Source organism: Protopterus annectens, chromosome 4.part1 (genome assembly GCF_019279795.1).
Source record: "Protopterus annectens isolate FY-2018-M chromosome 4.part1, PAN1.0, whole genome shotgun sequence".
In the NCBI taxonomy this organism is placed as follows: Eukaryota; Metazoa; Chordata; order Ceratodontiformes; family Protopteridae; genus Protopterus; species Protopterus annectens.
Window position 1 is genome coordinate 402,607,520 of NC_056734.1, and position 19,834 is coordinate 402,627,353.

A 19,834-nucleotide genomic window follows, 5' to 3' on the forward strand; every position below is an offset into this window, starting at 1 on the left:
TTCAATATGACTGATTAGATAAAGACATATCTGAATTCAAATTCTATTAAAATTTTTATGGTACCCTAAAAAGCACAAGATAGCTCTAACTAATCACATTAGACCATGGGAACTTGCAGGAATAAATTTCCCAGATTTAGAATCCTACATTAAAGCATCTAACCTCAAAACAATATTAAATTGGATAGACCCCGAATATTCTTCAGCTTGGAAAATACACTAATAAAAAAATTACAATTAACCAAATTAACTAACAAACTTTGGTATGTGCTCTGTATCAATATACAATATAATACTATTACATTTACTAATCCAGATTATTTAAATCATATCTATAAGACCTTTAGAAGTTTCATAAATAACAATATTGACATTAAACTATGGATCCAGCTTCTATTCCCCTTTAAAACTACAAAAAAACATTTTTGACAATATTAGCTTAGATACACTCAGCTACTGGGAAAGAAAAACAATTACATTTTGGTATCATTGCACAAAGAACCTAGTTGCGCTAGATGCACAAAATTTGATCAAAGAGTATGATCTACCATCATCAGACTGGCTAGTTTTCAATGGTCTACTTCCATTCACTCAAGATTTGTGCAGAACAATACAGAGTTCTTCCTATAGCTCATCACCCAAATTTATAATTCTTATGCATGAAACACTGCATGGTGAATTTAATTGGAAAAACTTAATCTCAAAAAATTATAAAATTATTATTACTTATAAAACTACTCCTAATCAGAAATTTTGGGATTTTGTTACTAGAGATTGTACATTGTCCCTATTTCCTATGAATACATCAAAAATTTTACACTCTCTTAAATTAACCTCTAATTTACAAATATGGAAGATTTTTTTCCTGGAAATTTTTGCATAGAGATTTTTACACTCCTAATAAAATTGCTAAATTTAACTCCTCTGAATAGGTGATATGTTGAAGATGCTCTTTAGTAATTTTTTTCTCTCCTTGTTTTCCCTTCTCTTGTCTTAGTGGCTGATAGACGCATGGCTGATAAGCCTGTGTTTAAAAGGTGCACTGAGTGTGGCCATAAATTGTCTCCAGCAGATGGCCACACTCTTTGTGTGATGTGCTTGGGTGTTACTGACTGCTCTATATGCATGGGTTTTAACCCATGCTCAATCAAGGACAGAAAGGCTAAGTTGGCCTGGAAAGGAATTCTTCCCACTTCTGAGGCGGTTGCCTCGTCCTTGGCTTTGGTCACAGTGGCTGCTGTGGCCACCTCTCTTTCCTCTCTTTCCCTTGCTTCTCCACCCTCCCAGGCTGGGACTCAACCTCCCATTTCAAAGCCTGCAGAAGTGGAGCGGAAAAGGGGCAGAGAGAAGGAGAGAGAGCCAAAATCCCACAGACTCATCCTGCCAAAATTCAGCCTAGGATCCGTGACTCCCCTCAGCTCCAATCTCCAAGATTTTCCCCTGAGCTGGAGGAGACATGCTCTCCATCTAGGGCCTAAGTTTCTTGACCCACAAGGTCGGAGTCCTTAGCATCATCAAGGTCCATGCAGAGTTTATAGGATGTTGAAATGGATAAAATAATGAGGAGGTTCATTCGTACTCAGATCCAGATGGGGATCTTGCCAGCCCCCTCTCCCTCAGTAGGGGGAGTTCACTTCCTTTTTTTACACTGATTTCTCCTTCTCTGATCCGTCCACTGAGTTCAGAGTACTCGGATCTGAGGATGGCCTTTGTCAGGGGGTTGATGCCAATGGTACATGCTTCCTCGACGCTGAGAGCTGCCTGGAGCATGTCAGATCCTACCAGTTTGGATCTGAGCCACTCTCGGAGCCGGAGCTTGGGTGTCGGATCCAAGGGAGCGGAACTTTTCTCATTGGGTCCGGCTTTGTCGGGCCAAGTTCTCTCCCTCGGAGCTCCGTCCACTTTGGGCCTAGCTCCGATTCTCACGTTGGATCCAGGGAGACCAGCTTCCTTATTGGTTCCCCAGGAGGTTCATTCTCCCTTGGCATTCAATGTGGTAGAAAGGGTTCTCTCCACTGGATTGAGACCCTTGACTATCCCCTTGGACTCCGCCCTGACCCCCTCAGCTCTTTCTATGACTCCCATCATTTTACCAGAGGGATAGCCCATGCCCAAGGAGCCTCAGATGGTTCCCCCTGAGGAACAAGTGGCTTGCAAGCTCCCCTTGGAGAGCCCCACCGGAGATGTGCCTCGCAAGCATACGTGTAAGAGGAGGCACTTGGACTCCCCCGAGTCCCTCACCGAGGACATGGATTTGGATGATGGGGAAGGTTTCCTCAGGTCACCTCTTGAGGATGTCTCCTTTGGAGACATCATGGAAATCCTTTGCCAGTGGGGAGGTTGGTCCACCCCAAATCTTCTTCTGATGAGTCTGTGTTCCTGGAGGCTTTCAGCATGGGCCCATCTACTTCCTGGGTGTCCCCTCTTGTAGATCCCTTGGTGGACCTGGTCACCTCATGGGCCTGGAAGGAGCCGGACACCATGGAACCAATCCCTAAATGGCTTGATAAGATCTTGAGTCCACCTTTAGATAGGCCAGCATGGAACAAGAGCTCCTCCATAGACGCTATAGTGGTAGCAGCAGCCACAAAGAAAGAACTAGCCCAGGAGAGTTCCTTGGTTCATCCTCCTGACCGAGAGTCACAGATGATGGACTGCTTATGGAAGTGGGTTTATGCATCAGTAACCTTTTCTATTAGGGTGCTGAACTAACTGGCCCCCGTCATGAGACTCCAGCTCGACCTGGTCAAGGAGCTGGCAGAGTCTCCCCCTAAGTCCATGTCACAGGATGACATGCACTCATTCTCTGTGAGGATGGCCACTTTGAAAGTAGTCTCCAACACGTCCATGTGACTCCTTTCATATGCTACTGAAGGAGTGGCTAGGGCGGCTGGGTCAGGCGTGTCCATGAGGTGCAATGCCTGGCTCAGACTATGTCAGTTTTTGGAACCTTTCAAGGCGTCCTTTGCCAGTGCCCCTTATAATAACTCTACTCTCTCTGGTAAGACCGCCAAAGAGACTTTAGTCCAGAGTGAGAATGATGGGAAGACACTGTCTGCCATCAGAATCCTCTTCTCGAACCCTCAAAGATCCTTTTCCCAGAATCAGAGAGGGCAAAAGAAGATGTGGCTCCAGAAGTCACAGTATTCCCGGGACACTCAGGGTTCTTCTTCCCCCAAGGGCAGAGGGAGACAGAATGGATGCCAGTCCGAGTAATTTTGAGTCTCAAGAACCTTTCTCGGACAGGCCCAGACAGCAACCCTGATCAATCCGGATCGGGCTTCTACTCCAGGTTTTTTTTGGTGCCAAAGAAAATGGAGGACTTAAGGCCCATTCTGGACCTATCTACCCTGAACCTGTCAGTTGCCAAAGAAATGTTCTGGATGGTCACACTACAGTCCATCTGGGTGTACCTGCAAGAGAGTGACTGGATGTGCTCATTAGATCTCCAGGATGCCTGCTATCACATAAAAATGCACAGAAGCTCCAGGAGGTTCCTTCACTTCCAGCTAGGAGTTAATCATTACCAATTTTGAGCCCTACCCTTTGGTCTCACCACAGCCTCCAGGGTGTTCATCAAAGTGATGGCAGTAGTAGTGGCTCACCTGAGGCTTCAGGGGATTCGGGTCTACCCATACCTGGACGATTGGCTTCTCATTGCTCCCACCACTCATCTACTTTCTCAAACCAGGGATTATTTCTTAAAGCTCGCCCTGCATTTAGTGATCACAATCAATGCATCCAAATCACTTCTAAATCCTGTCCAGGTGGTAAACTACATTGGGGCAAGGATAGACACCTTACAGTGCAAATCTTCCTGACCACAGAGAGAATACAAAACCCGAGGATGCATGTCTCTCTGATCTACCATTCTCATCTCCCATTGGCAGAATCAGTTTTGAGGTCCTTAGGTTTAATGGTGGTGAACATAAAGCTTCTTCTGTGTGCCTGGTTCATATGAGAATTCTACAGTGGACACTAGCTGTGCAATGGTCCCTGTTGGACCTTCCATTATCGTATCCAATACAACTCACTCAAGTCTGTCAGTTGTCCCTTCTGTAGTGGATGTGCTCTCTGTAAATCTTGGAGGGATGACCCTTTGTTTCAGCCTCCGTCCAAGCCACTGTGACCATGGACGCGTCCCAACTCAGGTGGGGGAGGGCATTGTTTGGGCAGGACAGTCCAAGGCCTGTGATCCCCTGTAGAGACCAGCTTGCATATAAACATTCTACAGATGAGGGCGGTCTTTTTGGTGTTGCAGGCCCTTCATGCCTTTCTTCCTCTGGGAACCATTGCAATTCAATCAGACAACATGTCAGTGGTCTGGTACATCAATAAACTGGGAGGGACCAGATCTTACCCCCTTTGTCGCAAGGCCATGAGAGTGTGGGATCAGGCAATTTCCACTGGTCATTTTCTCATAGCAACGCACATTTCGGGATGGTCCAACATTCTATCAGACAGGTTAAGTTGGACTATTCTGATGCCTTATGAGTGGTCTCTGAGTCGATCAGTAGCAGAGCAGATCTTCCTGAAGTGGGGTCAGCCTTGCTGCGATCTCTTCACATCTCCTTCCAACATGAAGTGCAGCAAGTTTTTTGCTCTGAACCTCCTGTCAGGGGAGTCCCCCAGAGATGCTCTAGTCCATGCTTGGTCTCCCGGTCTTCTGCATGCTTACCCTCCAGTACCTCTTATTCCGAGGTTTCTACAGAAAGCTCATCGACTGGGGAGCAAAGTGATCCTCATTGCCCCGTTTTGGCCTCGCCAGGTATGGTTTCCCTTCCTTTGGTCTCTCCTTCTGGCTCCACCCTGGATCTTTGATTCCATTCAGGATCTGAATTCGCACCCATCGGGGGTTCCTCATTCGAACCTGGACAGTTTGAAGTTCACAGCTTGGTTGCTCCAGTTCCCATGATCACTAGGACTCTTGGATTATCCTCTTCAGTTAGGTCTATTCTGGTGGCTGCTCATAAGTCTTCAACCCGGAAGGTTTACTGCAGTAAATGGAAATGTTTTCCTTTTGGGCTTCTCAAAGGAGTTTAAACCCCTTCACTGCTCCTATTTCTGCCATTCTTGATTTCCTAGCCAATATTTTTCAACAGGGAGCTGGTTCTTCTACTATCAGAGTTCAGTTGGCTGTCATTTCTCATTTTCATGTTGGTGAGAATTCGGCCTCACTAGCCTTTTCCAGACTGTGTAAAGCCTTTATCAAAGGGACTTTTCTGTTATGCCCCCCTGTCAAGGATCCTGTTCCCCCATGGGACCTTACTATGGTTCTTCAAGCTTTGGTCGCTCTGATTTTTGAACCTGATGCAACCACAGATCTAAAATTCTTATCCTGGAAAACAGCATTCCTTCTGCTAAGAGGGTTTCAGAATTGCAAGCCTTGACCATCAAAGTTCCATATATGATTTTCCATAAAAATAGGGTTTCCCTTCGGACCAGTCCATCCTTTTTTCCTAAGGTGGCATCACAAGTTAATATCAATCAAACCATCAATTTACCGGTCTTCTTTCCTAATTTTGCTAACAAAATGGAATACAAACTCCACTTGTTGGATGTTCCTAGACAGTTATGATTTTATTTACACAGGACCAAAAACTTCCATAGATCCGATCAACTGTTTGCGTTCCTTCTATAAACCCTTTTTGGGAAAACCTATCTCCAAGGTCACTATTATTAAGTAGATTTCCTAATGCATCCTTCAGGTCTATAAGTACAGAGGCATGTCTCCTCCGGGTCAGGTGAAAGCTCATTCCACTAGGTCCATGGCTACTTCTGCGGCCTTTTGGTCTAGTGTCTCATTGGATGATATTTGTTCTGCAGCTACTTGGTCCTCATCTCATACCTTTATTTCTCACTACAAATTAGATTTGACTTTGAGAAGGAGAGCATCCTTTGGTTCAACGGTGCTCCGGAATATCCTTCCATGAGGGACTCCCAGGAGTTTAGTAGCTGGGGACTCTGTCCCACAGATTGAAGACCAAATGAAGTAAATTACTACAGATAAAGAAGTTATGTACTCACCATAACGTTCCATCTTAGAAGTTGTACTTTATTTGTCTTCAACCGTCCCTCCCTCTTTCCCCCTGACCTTATCATGTGAACAGTCTGTGGGCTGCAGTTGTAGGTCATAAAGTATTTTTTTTTCATGTTGAGTTATCAGTATAAGGATCAGCAAACTCGATCTGGGGGTTGGAAGGTAGTGGAGGTATATTATGAGTAAGGGGAGGAGCTTGGACCTCGGAGCAAATGCTGGTGAGATTGCCGGCTCGGATCCAATAAGGATCCGGTATCCCCACAGGTTGAAGACAAATGAAGTACAACTACTCAGATAGAACATTCCGGTGAGTACGTAACTTCTTTTTATACCCATTACTCTAATCTGTCCCATCCAATAGCACAAATTAATTAATTAGTCAATGAACTCAGTCATTAAGTAAAAATGCCATTGAAGTAAAGCTAACTAACATCTTGTCAATTCTTTCTACTGATGTTGTCTCATTTGATGTAATGAAATATCTTAATATACCAATGATTATAATAAATATCTTAAACAGAATACATATAAAATATTTGTGAAGCACAATAGAGCTGCAGAAAACATATAAAATGTAAAATATATAAAATACAAAAATACAGTGTGAATGATTCAAAAGGATTTACAAACAAGAATTTATAAAATCTTGTACTTGAGTAAGTTTTTAATATTGGTATGTTCATTGAGACCTGGTGTACGATCAGCTCTCGATAAAATCTGCTACATTAACTCACTGGTCTTTAATAATTTATCACACCCACCAGTTAAAAAAATGTTCAAGTATAAAAATGAAACTTTCTAAAGACCTCACAAACTAGACTGTTTGCTTAATGCATTTAACATACTTCTGTCTTTGATTGCTTTTAAATGTTCTCTGCCTGTGAATATCCACTTCCCTTAAAGGCACAGCACTCCCTTATCCTGTTCTAGCATGTCGAGTGGTAGATTACTGGCGTCCTCCCCAGTTCAGCTGGTTAATCTGGGTATCTTGAGACAATGCTACAATTGTCTCATGTACACAGACAACCCTCTCCTCCTCCCAACAAACACAAATACATGTGAGAGATGCAACTATATAGCCAAACTGGAGGCTGAACTCTCTCAACTCAGGGCTGGCATGACCAGACAGGAGGAGATGGTAACCACACACACAACAAACTCAGTCCAACATAGACCTACCACAACTGCAAACCAAACACATAAAAACACAAAGACATACTCGGAGGCTCTAATAAAAAACTTACCAAAACAACAGAGGCTCCCAAAGCAGACATCCAAAAATCCACCACCTCAAAACAAAACACATGCAACACATACTTCAATAAATCAGTGTGTCAACCAATCACAGCCCTTAAAGCCAAACACCATGCCTGATACACTAGTAATAGGTGACTCTATAGTCAGACACACTGATGTCCCGCTTACCAGGCTGAACAAGGAGAGAGTGACTGTGAGCTGCCTATTGGGAGCTAGGATCCGCCACATAACATACGCACTCAGGTCACTCCAAAGCAAGTACAAATATGACTCCGTCATTGTCCATGCTGGCGTGAATGACCTGAGATGTACCTCCCTGGACTACATGAAAAGAGACATAGAGGAGCTGTCCGATTATGTAGCCCAGGCTGGTATGACCCTGACCCTGAGCAGCATCTTGCCCTCACCAAGAATGATGCCACAATACAAAGACAAGATGATCAGCTTTAATAATTGGCTCAAGTACTGGTGTCATTCTAAGGGGATCCAATGTCTGTCTGCCTGGGATGACATGTTGGACAAGCCACACTGCTTCGCAAGGGATGGCTTACACCTGTCATCACTGGGCTTCCGGATATTAGCTATGGCTCTTGCCACCCCCATAGTGCCTTTTTTAGGCAAGGCTCAAAAGACAAACCCACCTCCTTAGAAAACAAAAATGGAAAAAAACTAAGGGTAATGCTGCTCAACGCCAGAAGTCTAAATCTCAAGATGCAGGCACTCGATGCACTCCTCAGTATGGAGAACATCTACGTCTGTGCAGTAAATGAAACCTGGTTCAAGGCTCCTGAGAGCACCCCAGCGCTACCAGGCTATACCTCGTATCATGCTTTTCGGCCCCAAAACCCGGGCCGAACCACAAAGGGAGGGGGAGTATCCATATTCATCAAGGATACCCACACCTCTAGGTTAGTAGCAACACATGAAGCATCAGAGACCATACAGGTGCAACTAACCATAGGCAAAACTGCTATACAACTGGTAGCATGTTACAGAACACCCTCCCAATCTCAGGAACCCCACTCAGCCTTCCTGAAGACATTGGAGGATATGAATGTATCACAAAATACCATCATACTGGGAGACTTCAACTACCCAAACATAGATTGGGTACATTATTCTAGCCCTAACACCCTAGCCCAAAGGTTCCTGGAATTCATAAATTCAAATGCACTGGAACAACTAGTCACCTCTCCCACTAAGGGAGATAATATACTAGACCCGATCATCACAAACATGGGGACAAAATGCTCCACACCGGAAGTATACCCCTCACTAGTGAGATCTGACCACAAACTAATCACCCTGGATATACATATCCCACCTCCACCCCCAGCACAAAAGACCACAGTGAAAAACTTCTCAAAAGCAGACTTCACTCTTCTTAAGACTGAGATGGTATCCTTTAAACCCACTGGACCAGTGGATACCACATCCCACAATGCCGAATCCTTCACAAATGCTTTCTATGGACATCTCCAAGAATGCATGGATCATGCAATTCCAAATAAATCCAAGTCCCTCTCCACCAAAGGCAAGCGTCCTGTCTGGTGGACCTCAGCCATTAACAAATTGTATAACAAAAGAAGGAAACTACTGCACGTCAGAGCGAAATCCCATAAAGGGAAGACATCTCTGATCAACATTAGCAGAAAACTACGTTCTCTCATAAAAACATCCAAGGCCAACTTTGAGAGAAAAATCGCTAAGGACATTAAAGATAACCACAAAGCCTTCTTCAGCTATGTTAGAAACCTGGGTGGAAACCATCAGATATGCTCAGAGTTAGTTCACAACAACAAAAAATACACTGAACCCACAGATATTGCCAACATTCTGGCTGACAGGTTCAGTGCAAATTTCTCCCCTCCCTCACCCCCAAAAGAAGAAATACTTACCCCAGCTGAATGTAATCTCCCTGTCATCTCAGATGTCCAAGTGAGAACTGCCCTCAACAAAGCTAAAAACACAGCATCAGTGGGACCTGACGGTATCCCGGGTTGCGTGCTACGTGAACTCCAAGAGGAGCTAAATCCGCACATAAAAATGCTATTTAACCTTAGCCTTACTACAGGATATGTACCTGAACACTGGCGTACAGCAACAGTGGTCCCACTCCACAAAGGGGGTACCTCTACAGACCCTGGGAACTACCGCCCCATAAGCTTAACCAGCCTGGTCTGCAAATCTATGGAAAGAATCATTATGGAACTCATAAACAGAGACATAGGGGACCTACAGACACTTGACCCCACCCAGTTTGGCTTTGTAAAGAGCAGATCCTGCCTTTTGAACCTGGCTGACTTTTTCAAAACAGTCACTAGAGCCATTGATGAGGGAAAAGCAGTCCACACAGCCTACCTGGACTTGGCTAAGGCCTTCGACACAATACCCCACTGAGGCATCATAGATAAGCTCAACAGCTTAAACGTAAACCCTTATGTCACTAGATGGGTTGCAAACTGGCCAAAGGACAGAACCCATAAAGTTAAAATCGCTGGAGCAATGTCAGACTCAAAGCCAGTCACAAGTGGTGTCCCACAGGGATCTGTCCTGGGACCCCTCTTGTTCGGCATTTATTTCTCATATGTTAAAGCAAACATGGGAGGGTTGTGGCTGTCAAAGTTCGCAGATGACTGCAAACTAGGTGCCATAGTCAATATACCAGCGGACACATACATCCTACAAAAAGGCCTCACAGAAACAGACAACTGGTGCTGGAGTCACGGCCTTAAACTAAATGCCAAAAAATGTATAGTCATCCCCTTTGGGAAAAACAAAGTACCCACAAATTATCACATAGACAGCAACCCACTGAGTACGGAAAAAGTAATCAGAGACCTAGGGACCCAAGTGAACAGCGACCTCTCATTTGACACCCACGTTGCCAAAGTGGTTAGAAAAACATTCTACCTTGCACACCTCATCATGAAGGGATTCACATCCAGATCCAAGGATGTCATTGTACCCCTATACTCCTCCCTCATCAGACTCATGATTGAGTACAATGCCCCATTTGGTATGTACCTCACCCGGCATTTGCAACAGCTGGAGAGACCACAAAAGTACCTCACCAAGAGGATCAAGGGTCTCCAACATATGTCTTATTCTGACTGACTAAAGAAACTTCAGCTCTATTCAGTAGCATACCGCATGCTCAAAGGTGATCTCTGCCTGATGTACAAGGCCATGTCCAATCAGGACCTGATGGACATGCTCCACCTCAAAAAATCCAAATCCATCAGGACCACGAGAGCTAAAGACTTAAACCTCGGCACAAGTATGAATAGGACATGCTGGAGTGATATATTCATAACCCAGAGGCTTCCCATGCTTTGGAACAAGATCCCAATTCATATTAGGCAGAGCCCCTCACTGACTCTCTTCAAGAGAAATCTTGATGAGTGGATGGGAGATCGTAAGTTTACCCCAGGGGTCACATCTGTGTCACTGCTAGACAGGGGCACAGTAAACTAATTCTATTATATAAGGGGACCTTCATTGTGTCACTACTAGACAGAGGCACAGTATTCTAAATTTATTCTGTATATTTTTGTACCATTTCATGGGGTGGCAAAAGCCGCATCACTATGGCTAGGCTTACAAATGCCCCAGGGCAGATAGCCTAGTACTAAACTATGAAACTATGAAACTTTAAGAGGCCTTGTGCTGTTACTGATGTAAAACTACTGACAAGTGCTACAGAAGCTAACACAGACTATATTTTTACTAAGACATTTGTAATGACCATTAATTACAGTTACTTTGTTTAAGAGGGTAAAGTTGACTACATTGGTGTTACTCATAAATCTGCACTGTTTGCAAAAACTACAAGCAAAAGTGCCTGTCCTTGGTAAACTAAACCTGATGCTATTAGTAGGGTGGAATTCCAGTAACATCTTCAAATTGGTGAGTTTCTTTATAACGAACTGAGGTTTACCCCTATAACTTTAAGTAAATCAGGATTACCCATAATGATTTTCCAGTTAACTGTTACTATGTTTTTTAATTACTGTACTATCCTTGGAAATCATAATAGGAAGTGCAAACAGTTTGTCATCAGTGACGTCAGTTTTATTCCTTTGTCTGGTACTAACACATTGAACACTGATTCCATTTTTTAATATAGGAGAGAACCTGTCACACTGATGCATTTTAACTTCATCTGTGATACATTTCAGATTATCTGACATGTAACCCCAAAAATAGGTCAGTGATAAACTTTACTTCACGATCAGAACTTACATCATCACTTATTATCCGGCTTGCCCTGATTAACTGGCTCCTAAAAATGTTTAATTTCATAAACATAGGACGGGCACTATTAAAATGTAAATAATTATTTATAAAAATGTCTTTCCTGTATATAGCAAAGTGAAAACACATATTCCTACCATCCGTATGAAAGGAGAGATCTAAAAAATCCACCTTCTCTCCTACACCACCAACTGTGAACTTTAACCAAGACAGGCTAAAATTAATATCTTGGGCAAAAGTGTGAAAATCACTTGCTTCTCCACTACAAATAAAAAACAAATCATCAATAAATGTCCTGTATGCCTGGGAGCTTGGAGCCATAAGCGAGAGCCCCAGTGGGACTCACTCCCCCACCTCACAGGGTAAGTGAAAAAATTTTAAGAGCAATGGTATTTCACCGGTGGCGGAGGCCTCCCACTTATTCTACACCTCTCATGTCTCTTCATAGTGCCAGACTAGCATCAAGCTCAACAGTGTCTTCTTTCCTGGCTGATTCTGCCAAGCCCATTCCCTTGACTGTGGTTTCGCTAGATAGTAGGTAGGGACAGTGGGAATCTCATTCATCCATTCATGTATGTCACTAATTAGATGACAAGGCACTTGGCTACCTTAAGAGAATCATAGTTACCCCCCCCCCCCCGTTTACCTGCGCTTCATTGAATTTCTTCACTTTGACATTCAGAGCACTGGGCAGTAATCACATTGCGTCAACATCCATCTCAGGCCTTTGTGATGCTTTGTTTTAATTAAACAGTCAGATTCCCCTGCTCTGCACCAATTGTAAGTCAGCTGCTAGCTGCCGGACAATGTGGGATACCAGTTGGGTCCGGCGCCCGCTTCAGGCACACAGTAAGGGCCTGGTGCGTGTCCAGAGTCACTGCTGCCATCTCCCTGGCCCCCACTGGGAGGGGGGAGTGCAGTGAGGGGGCGAGACCTCTTCTAGCTCTGGCACACACCCAGCCCCACTTCGTGCCCGTGCCCGACCGACCCAGCCCTTAGAGCCAATTCTTATCCCAAAGTTATGGATCTGGCTTGCCGACTTCCCTTACCTACACTGTTCTAACATGCCAGAGGCTGTTCACCTTGCAGACCTGCTGTGGATATGGGTACAGCCCGGCTCGAGACTTACACTGTCTCTCCCGGATTTTCAAAGGCTGGCAAGAGCTCACCTGATGCTGCCTGAACTGAGATGCTTTCCAGGGAGTGGGTCCCTCTCTTGGGGTAAATCCATTCCAAGGCACCCTGCCCTTTACAAAGAAAAGAGAACTCTCCCACGAGCCCCTGCCAGTTTCTCCAGGATTGGTTCTGTCGGCACACTGGATGCCACGAGGTGCCTATCTCCATCACTGCGGATTCGGGGATCTGAAGCCAACTCCCTTTTGTTCGGCTAAGGGCAGCAGAATTGACAAGATGTTAGTTAGCTTTACTTCAATGGCATTTTTACTTAATGACTAAGTTCTTTGACTAATTAATTAAGTTGTGCTATCAAACAGGACAGATGAGTATAAATAAAAAGTTAATGACAAACATATTACTTTCTGATGAAGTTCCATAATATGAAATAAAAAGGAACAAAAGCGCTAACCTTTAGTACAGTGGTTGTTTTGGTTAGCTGGTCTCAGTCTCGAGCAGTGCCTCCAAGTTTTTTGGTTTGTTTATATATATATATATATATATATATATATATATATAATATGTGTGTGTGTGTGTGTGTGTGTGTGTGTGTGTGTGTGTGTGTGTGTGTATATATATATATAGATATATATATATATATATATATATATATCTATATATATCTATATATATCTATATATATATATATATATATATCTATATATATCTATATATCTATCTATATATATATATATATATATATATATATAAAATTTGGCATGCATTTTGCATTTTTATAAAATGGAAAAGAGTGATGAGATGTGATTCCTGAGAGTAACACTGCAGAAAGTCACACAATAAAATATAAATATGACTGAGTTATGATGTAGCAATTTCCACACTTACATTTCTTATGTGATTATTTTATTTCAGTAATTAGCAGACACACTTAGATTTAAAATCTTAGAAAGCATTTTAAAACTATTAATATTCATAAGATGCTGATTATTGTTAGAGAACAAGTAATTACATTCTGTTTCTCCTAGGTTCTTCCTGTACTTACTTGTGCAACTTGGTGGAGATCCTTGCATTCTTGAGGTGTTATTACTTCATCCATCATAACACGGTGAGAACCATTTAGCTGCTCTGATTGGTATACAAGTTTTATGTTGTCATAAAGAACTGGCCCACCTACAGTTAGGGTGAGAGGCAAAAGAGAGAGAATAAATGAAAAAGAATTGCAAAACTAACACGTGCAAAGGTTAATACACCTTTAATACACCTTTACCACTGACACTCCACAGATTTATTTCACCATATACTCTTGTCTACAACACAGGCTTATTCATTGTCCACAATGCTAAACTGGTCAGTGGTGCAGACTAGCTTCAAACAACATTCATTTGGAGTTATAGTTACTGGTAGGACTGGTGCGACCCATATATAAAAAAAATATATATATATATATATATAGTTGTCATTTTAGAGTGTTGTAATATTTAGAAAATTATCAGATGCATATAGATAAATACACTGCTTAAAAAGTAAAAAAATATATTGTACACAATGGAGAAAAAGAAAATTGGTGGCTGGTTGTATAAAAGCACTCATTCAAAAATTAAAATCATCTGACTAGTGATATTTTAATACCTTGATGTATAATGAATGACTGTTTCTCAGTTTTTGTCACATTTCCCCATATATGGTTCACCTTTAACAATATTCTTTGTTGGTGATTCCCTACATCATTTTAGTGTCAGGCTTGCTGAGCATGTTATTAATATTAAACATGGTAAAAAATCCTTTGCTGTCCCACATAGTTCTCTGCCGCAGTGAATTTAGTATCATCTGTTTTTTTTTTAATGTAAAATTTGATGGACGTGATACTTATTCCCTCTGTATTCTAATGTTTTTAAAATATTTTGTGTATTGCATTATTTTCTGCTGTGTTCTTTATAATCTGGGCTACCTAAATGTTATAACAGTCATACTCTCCTTTCTGTTAAACTCCACGTGTCTTTCACACAGCAGTGCAACTTAGGCAGACTCATAGGTGTAGCAAAAAATAATTTCAGGAGAAATGCAAACTGCAAAATATTTATTCACATTATTGTTAAAACTTTTGATTTGTTTTCTTACCATAAGTAGGATTTTACCTTGTATGGCAACCTTCGTCAGAGAACTATTGGGTCTTTTATACTCGGGGATAATTATAGTGTTGTTTTCTCATAACGTTTTTAATTGTTTTAAAAACTTAACATAACTATTTAACTGTTTCTTACTCTTATTATTAGCAGACAAAATTAAATACTGAGAACAGTACTACATTGAGTTTTGCACTCTGAGCTGTTTGAATAACATGTCACCACCAGAGGGAGACAAAAAACATAATAAACACGAAGATGGCACATCAGTACATTCTAAATTAGTTCTTTTATTCTCCTTTAGGCTTTAAGAAGCCATTACTTTTATATGTCACCTACTTGGTGGAGTTGGGTTTTGATGAAAATTTTGAATAAAAAGATATTTGACAAAGAGAGATAGAGAGAGATAGAGACAGAGATAGACAGACAGACAGACAGACAGACAGACAGAGAGAGCATGATGAGCTTAAAAGCAAAGATTGAAGAGATAATTTAATGTTGCCTTTGTTTATGTTATATTAGACACACATAGTTCTGTCCAGCATTGCCCAGGAGTTTGGGTGAATGACTTACTGGGACTATGGAAATGGCAATGAATCAAACAGAATGCTAGAAAAAGATTCTCAGCCAGATTCAATAAAGCCTACACGGTCTGTGTACACCATGTGCGTCACAGTAGCACACCGTTTTGGATTTAGTAAGAGGGTCTCAAGGTGTGTAGAGCCGCGCACAGCTGCACAAACAAGGTAAACACCATGACATGCAAATTACAGCATAAGCAGCTGAATTGTATGCTAATCAACCAATCCAAGATAGAGGAGCTATTCAACAAGCTATAAAGCAATTGTGTAGACTTGGTGCTGGCTTTCCCTGTGAATTCCAAAACCTATTGGAATACAGCCACAGAAAGGAGTGTACACAGAAACAATGCTAGAGCTGCTGTTGCTTTGATTCATGTGCATGTGCAACAGGCTGAAGTTTTTGCTGTTCCTGCTGCTAATAGACCAAAACCAAGAAGGAGAAGAGTTTTCAGACTCCATTTACATTATCACAATCTACATGATGTGGAAATTGCACAGCACCACAGGGTGGATAGAGACACACTACAGGAACTCTGCAACCTCTCTCTCCATCAACTCAGACCCAGGGCAAACTGACGGAAACTCATCATAGCGGGGACAAAGGTGTCGCTCGTCCCTCTCTAACATAGATGACAAGCAGGCAGGGTAGTTCATTTAGATGTTTTATTACATAGAAACACATCAAGATGGATAGCAGCAACACAAAATATAAACAAACTGATTAACTGACAGACTACAGAGACATGCATGCTTACATCTCAACAGCTTACTACAAAATGGCAGTCAGGCTCACATGTGCTCAGTATGTATACACTTGTGCAAGCCCTTAGATAGCTTCTTAAAATACATACATATACATTAATCTACAAAAAGTATGTGTAGCACTTAGTATTTTAGCTGCAGGTACCTTTCAGTGATCAATAGGGGACATGCTGGGGGTGTTACAGGCATCAGCATCCAGGATCCTCCATTAATTCTTGAATGCTATACTCCAACATGCTAGTGACCACATATATTTTCCCCTGTACTGCTGAGAATAGGGCCAGAAATATGCAGGAGTTCTACCTGTAGCACATTACCCTGGAGTACTGGGTGCCATAGATTACATACATGCAGAAATTAAGGCACCACCCTGGAAACAGGGAAGGCACTAGATTAATGGAAAGGGCTTCCACTCTATTAACTGCCAAATTGTGTGTCATGCCAAGGAAATCATCTTGGATGTGTGTGCTGGCAACCCTGGCATTTACCATGACTCACATATCTGGCACACCTCCCAACTGTATCAGAGGTTCTCTGGGGGGATATCCCATTGGGTCATTTACTGAGGGATACAGATTATGCACTGGAACTGTGGCTGATGACACCCATCAGAAATGCACACACACCTGTTGAAGAACCCCATAATGAGGCACACGCTTAAACCAGAAATATCATAGAGAGTGTGTTTGGGCTGCTGAAGTTGTGGTTCTGGTGCCTACATACATCTGCGGGAGCTCTGCAGTACAATCCATGGACATGTACTAAAATATTTGCAGTATGTGCCATGCTGTACAACACCATCTTGAGAATCCAGCTTCAGGAGAATCAGCAGGGGTAAGGGGCACACATCCCACCATCAATGCCAAGATCACCACAGCCACAGGCAGATAAGAAGTCAGAGGGGGAACCACCAGCTGCTGTGGGTGTGGGCAAATGTAGGTGTGCTCAGTATGCCCTTGCATTTGCTAAGAGACAATTCATAGCACACTCACTCACTCACCACCTAAGGGCCTAAAACCTTTCTCATATGCACATACATATAATCACATTGATGCCAGGCAACTCTCACAATATTTACCTCCCCATGTATTGGCTGTGTATTGCCTGCATCAGACAGAGCCAGCCCTGAACTAAAACTGTTGAGCTGTTGGATTTACAAGGTAAGTGTTGAACATGGAGTGTATTGTGTAATAATATGAATGACTGGCATATCCTTGCATGCTGTTACTTGGCAGTGTAAGCAAGTAAAAGGTGGGAGATTTGTACAGAAATTACCTTAACATGTGACAGGAGAGACGTATTTAACTTATGTCTGTCCATTATTAAGTAGTTGGACTCAGGCATCAAAGATTCACACAGTCATACCTCTCAAAAGTACCAATGATTACTGCATGCCCTCAGTTTAGCACCATACGTTTGTACTGGAAAAGCATTAAAGAGAGAAGTTAGAAAGTAATGAGACACATTGCAGTTTCAGACTCCACAAGATAATTTACAATAAAACTGTAAATTTTTGATGCTATCAACTGTCTAACTTTCTAAGACCAATATAAGTTAAAAGTACAATTACCTGTTCAACATCACAACTGCAGATATAGTAAACACTAAGTCAGCCATGCACCCTGAGCGTCAGACACAAAGCTTATGTATTCCTGAATCCAAAAGATACAAAACAGTGATATGGCACAGTTATCATCACCTGCACAGTGTGTTGGGGGAGGAGCAGGAAGCCTAGGCTGACATTAAAGGTCAGTGAGTGTGTGTGAGTAAGAGAACATTATGCTCTGTTAGTGTTCTGATGAGGTTCAAGTACAGTGGTGTTATATAATCCTCAGAGCTGAATATGATGATGTACACAACATAGGCTTTCAATACCAGTGTGGACACTTGGTGGTCGACGTTCAGATTGTTATCTATATGTGTTCCCAGTGCTTGCATCACTGGGTTTCAACATAGCAAGGCTCTTCTCAATGCTGTAATTAGTATGGAATTCCACTTTGCAGAAGGCCCAAACTAGAACACATATTTGCATTTATGGCTTTGGCACCAATCATTTGTCTGTGTTAGCCCCACCTGTAGTATGTTATCATCATACCTGGAATTGATGACTATACCTACTATACAAGAATCAGCAAACATGGGATGCCAAAGGCCATACACTTGAGCCTGAACTGTCAAGAGTCCAAACAGTATAGGGCGAAGCAGAGATCCCTGGGGTACACCAGTGGTGACAGCCCTACTAGTACAGGTTGATTCACCAACTTTCACAGTATGTGTTCTGTCAGTGAGCCAGTTGGTTACCCACCTAGTGACATAGGGTAAATCCCCAGATGGTTGAGTTTCTCAATGAAACCTGCATGGGGGATTGTGTCCAAACCTTAGCCCAGATCAAGATAGCCAGTATGCACTGGCTTACCTTCATCCGTGCCTATCATACAGATTCAATGGGCATCACAGATTGAACAACATCACAGATTGCCTATCGCATGACTCAGTACATTTACCTTCCTGACACGGTTGAATCTACACTTCAACACACCCTCCACACAGACTATGTTAATTTAAATGGGTGCACCTCAACATGCATCCATGTGGGTTGGGGAGGACAGCACCTGATGCATGCATGTATAGATAGATCCTGATTCTCCTCAACTTTGAGGTAGACAACATGTCATCATGGACCTTTTACTAAATGGACACTAGTAATTTCCTGGCTGTGTACAACAGAGCTGTGTGAGTTGTTAATGCTACATCATGTCTGTTACATCTGTTAGATGTCCTCAAAGAGGTCATTGAGGGCATGCATCATGACACCACTATTATTCTTTGAACTTGAACAGACCAAGGCATTTGACACAAATCCACACTCAGGTATTCATTCAGCAGTGCCAGATGTGACCATAAACACTTATATCACCAAGTGGGGAGATCATTGTACCATATAAATGGCATGGAAATATGTTGAGTTGTGTGAAGTGAAGTATATCTCAGGTCCAGTGATCAGGTTTGTACATCAGGGCTGCCTGGTAGGCCCTTTTCTGTCCATTATTTAAGTCACAGATATCACAAATGACATACATATCCTGTGTCCAAACAGCTGTCTGAAGGACTGCAGATTGTGGGTAATCATTGACTCCAACTGTGATATTAGTATAATACAGACAGTATCAACACACACCAAAGATTACTGCTACAGCCATGACAACAAAGGCAATGACACAAAAAGATGGGAGGATTTGTTATGTCAGGAAAACAAACACACAACCCAAGTATAATGTGGACATCACACCCTATAACCAGACCAGTAGGTATGAGCCCTGTGTCCTGGGGTAGATGGTATGTGGAATGTACACCAGTGCTGATTACTTCCTTGTATGTGACACAACTGCTGAGTATGCGAAGGGCACCCACATCAGAGGCCATAATACCTCCACAGTTCCCAGCCTTCATCACATCAGTAGCTGTGCACAATGCATCCTTCTTCATGCATCTCATCACACATCTTCCAGTGATGTGTACCTGAAGTGTACCACCTTTGTCAAAGTGAGCTGTCACACATCTTATTGGTCATACCTAGGTATTCTTTCTGTGGCATAAACATTACTATCTGATATTGAAGAACCCCTATCATGTTGTTACACCAGATTCATGTGTGCTACCTGTTCTGGTGATGCACACAG

The 19,834-nt window shown here is 42.4% G+C and overlaps 1 protein-coding gene across 1 annotated transcript in view; it reads right to left on the reverse strand.

The window, feature by feature from the left end:
- P3H2 (prolyl 3-hydroxylase 2) overlaps positions 1-19,834 on the reverse strand; it is a 1,547,814-nt gene that overhangs the window by 223,340 nt on the left and 1,304,640 nt on the right. The window contains exon 9 of the mRNA XM_044070221.1: positions 13,731-13,858. Within this exon, the coding sequence (XP_043926156.1) occupies positions 13,731-13,858 (128 nt within the window). The remainder of the gene's footprint in view (positions 1-13,730; positions 13,859-19,834) is intronic.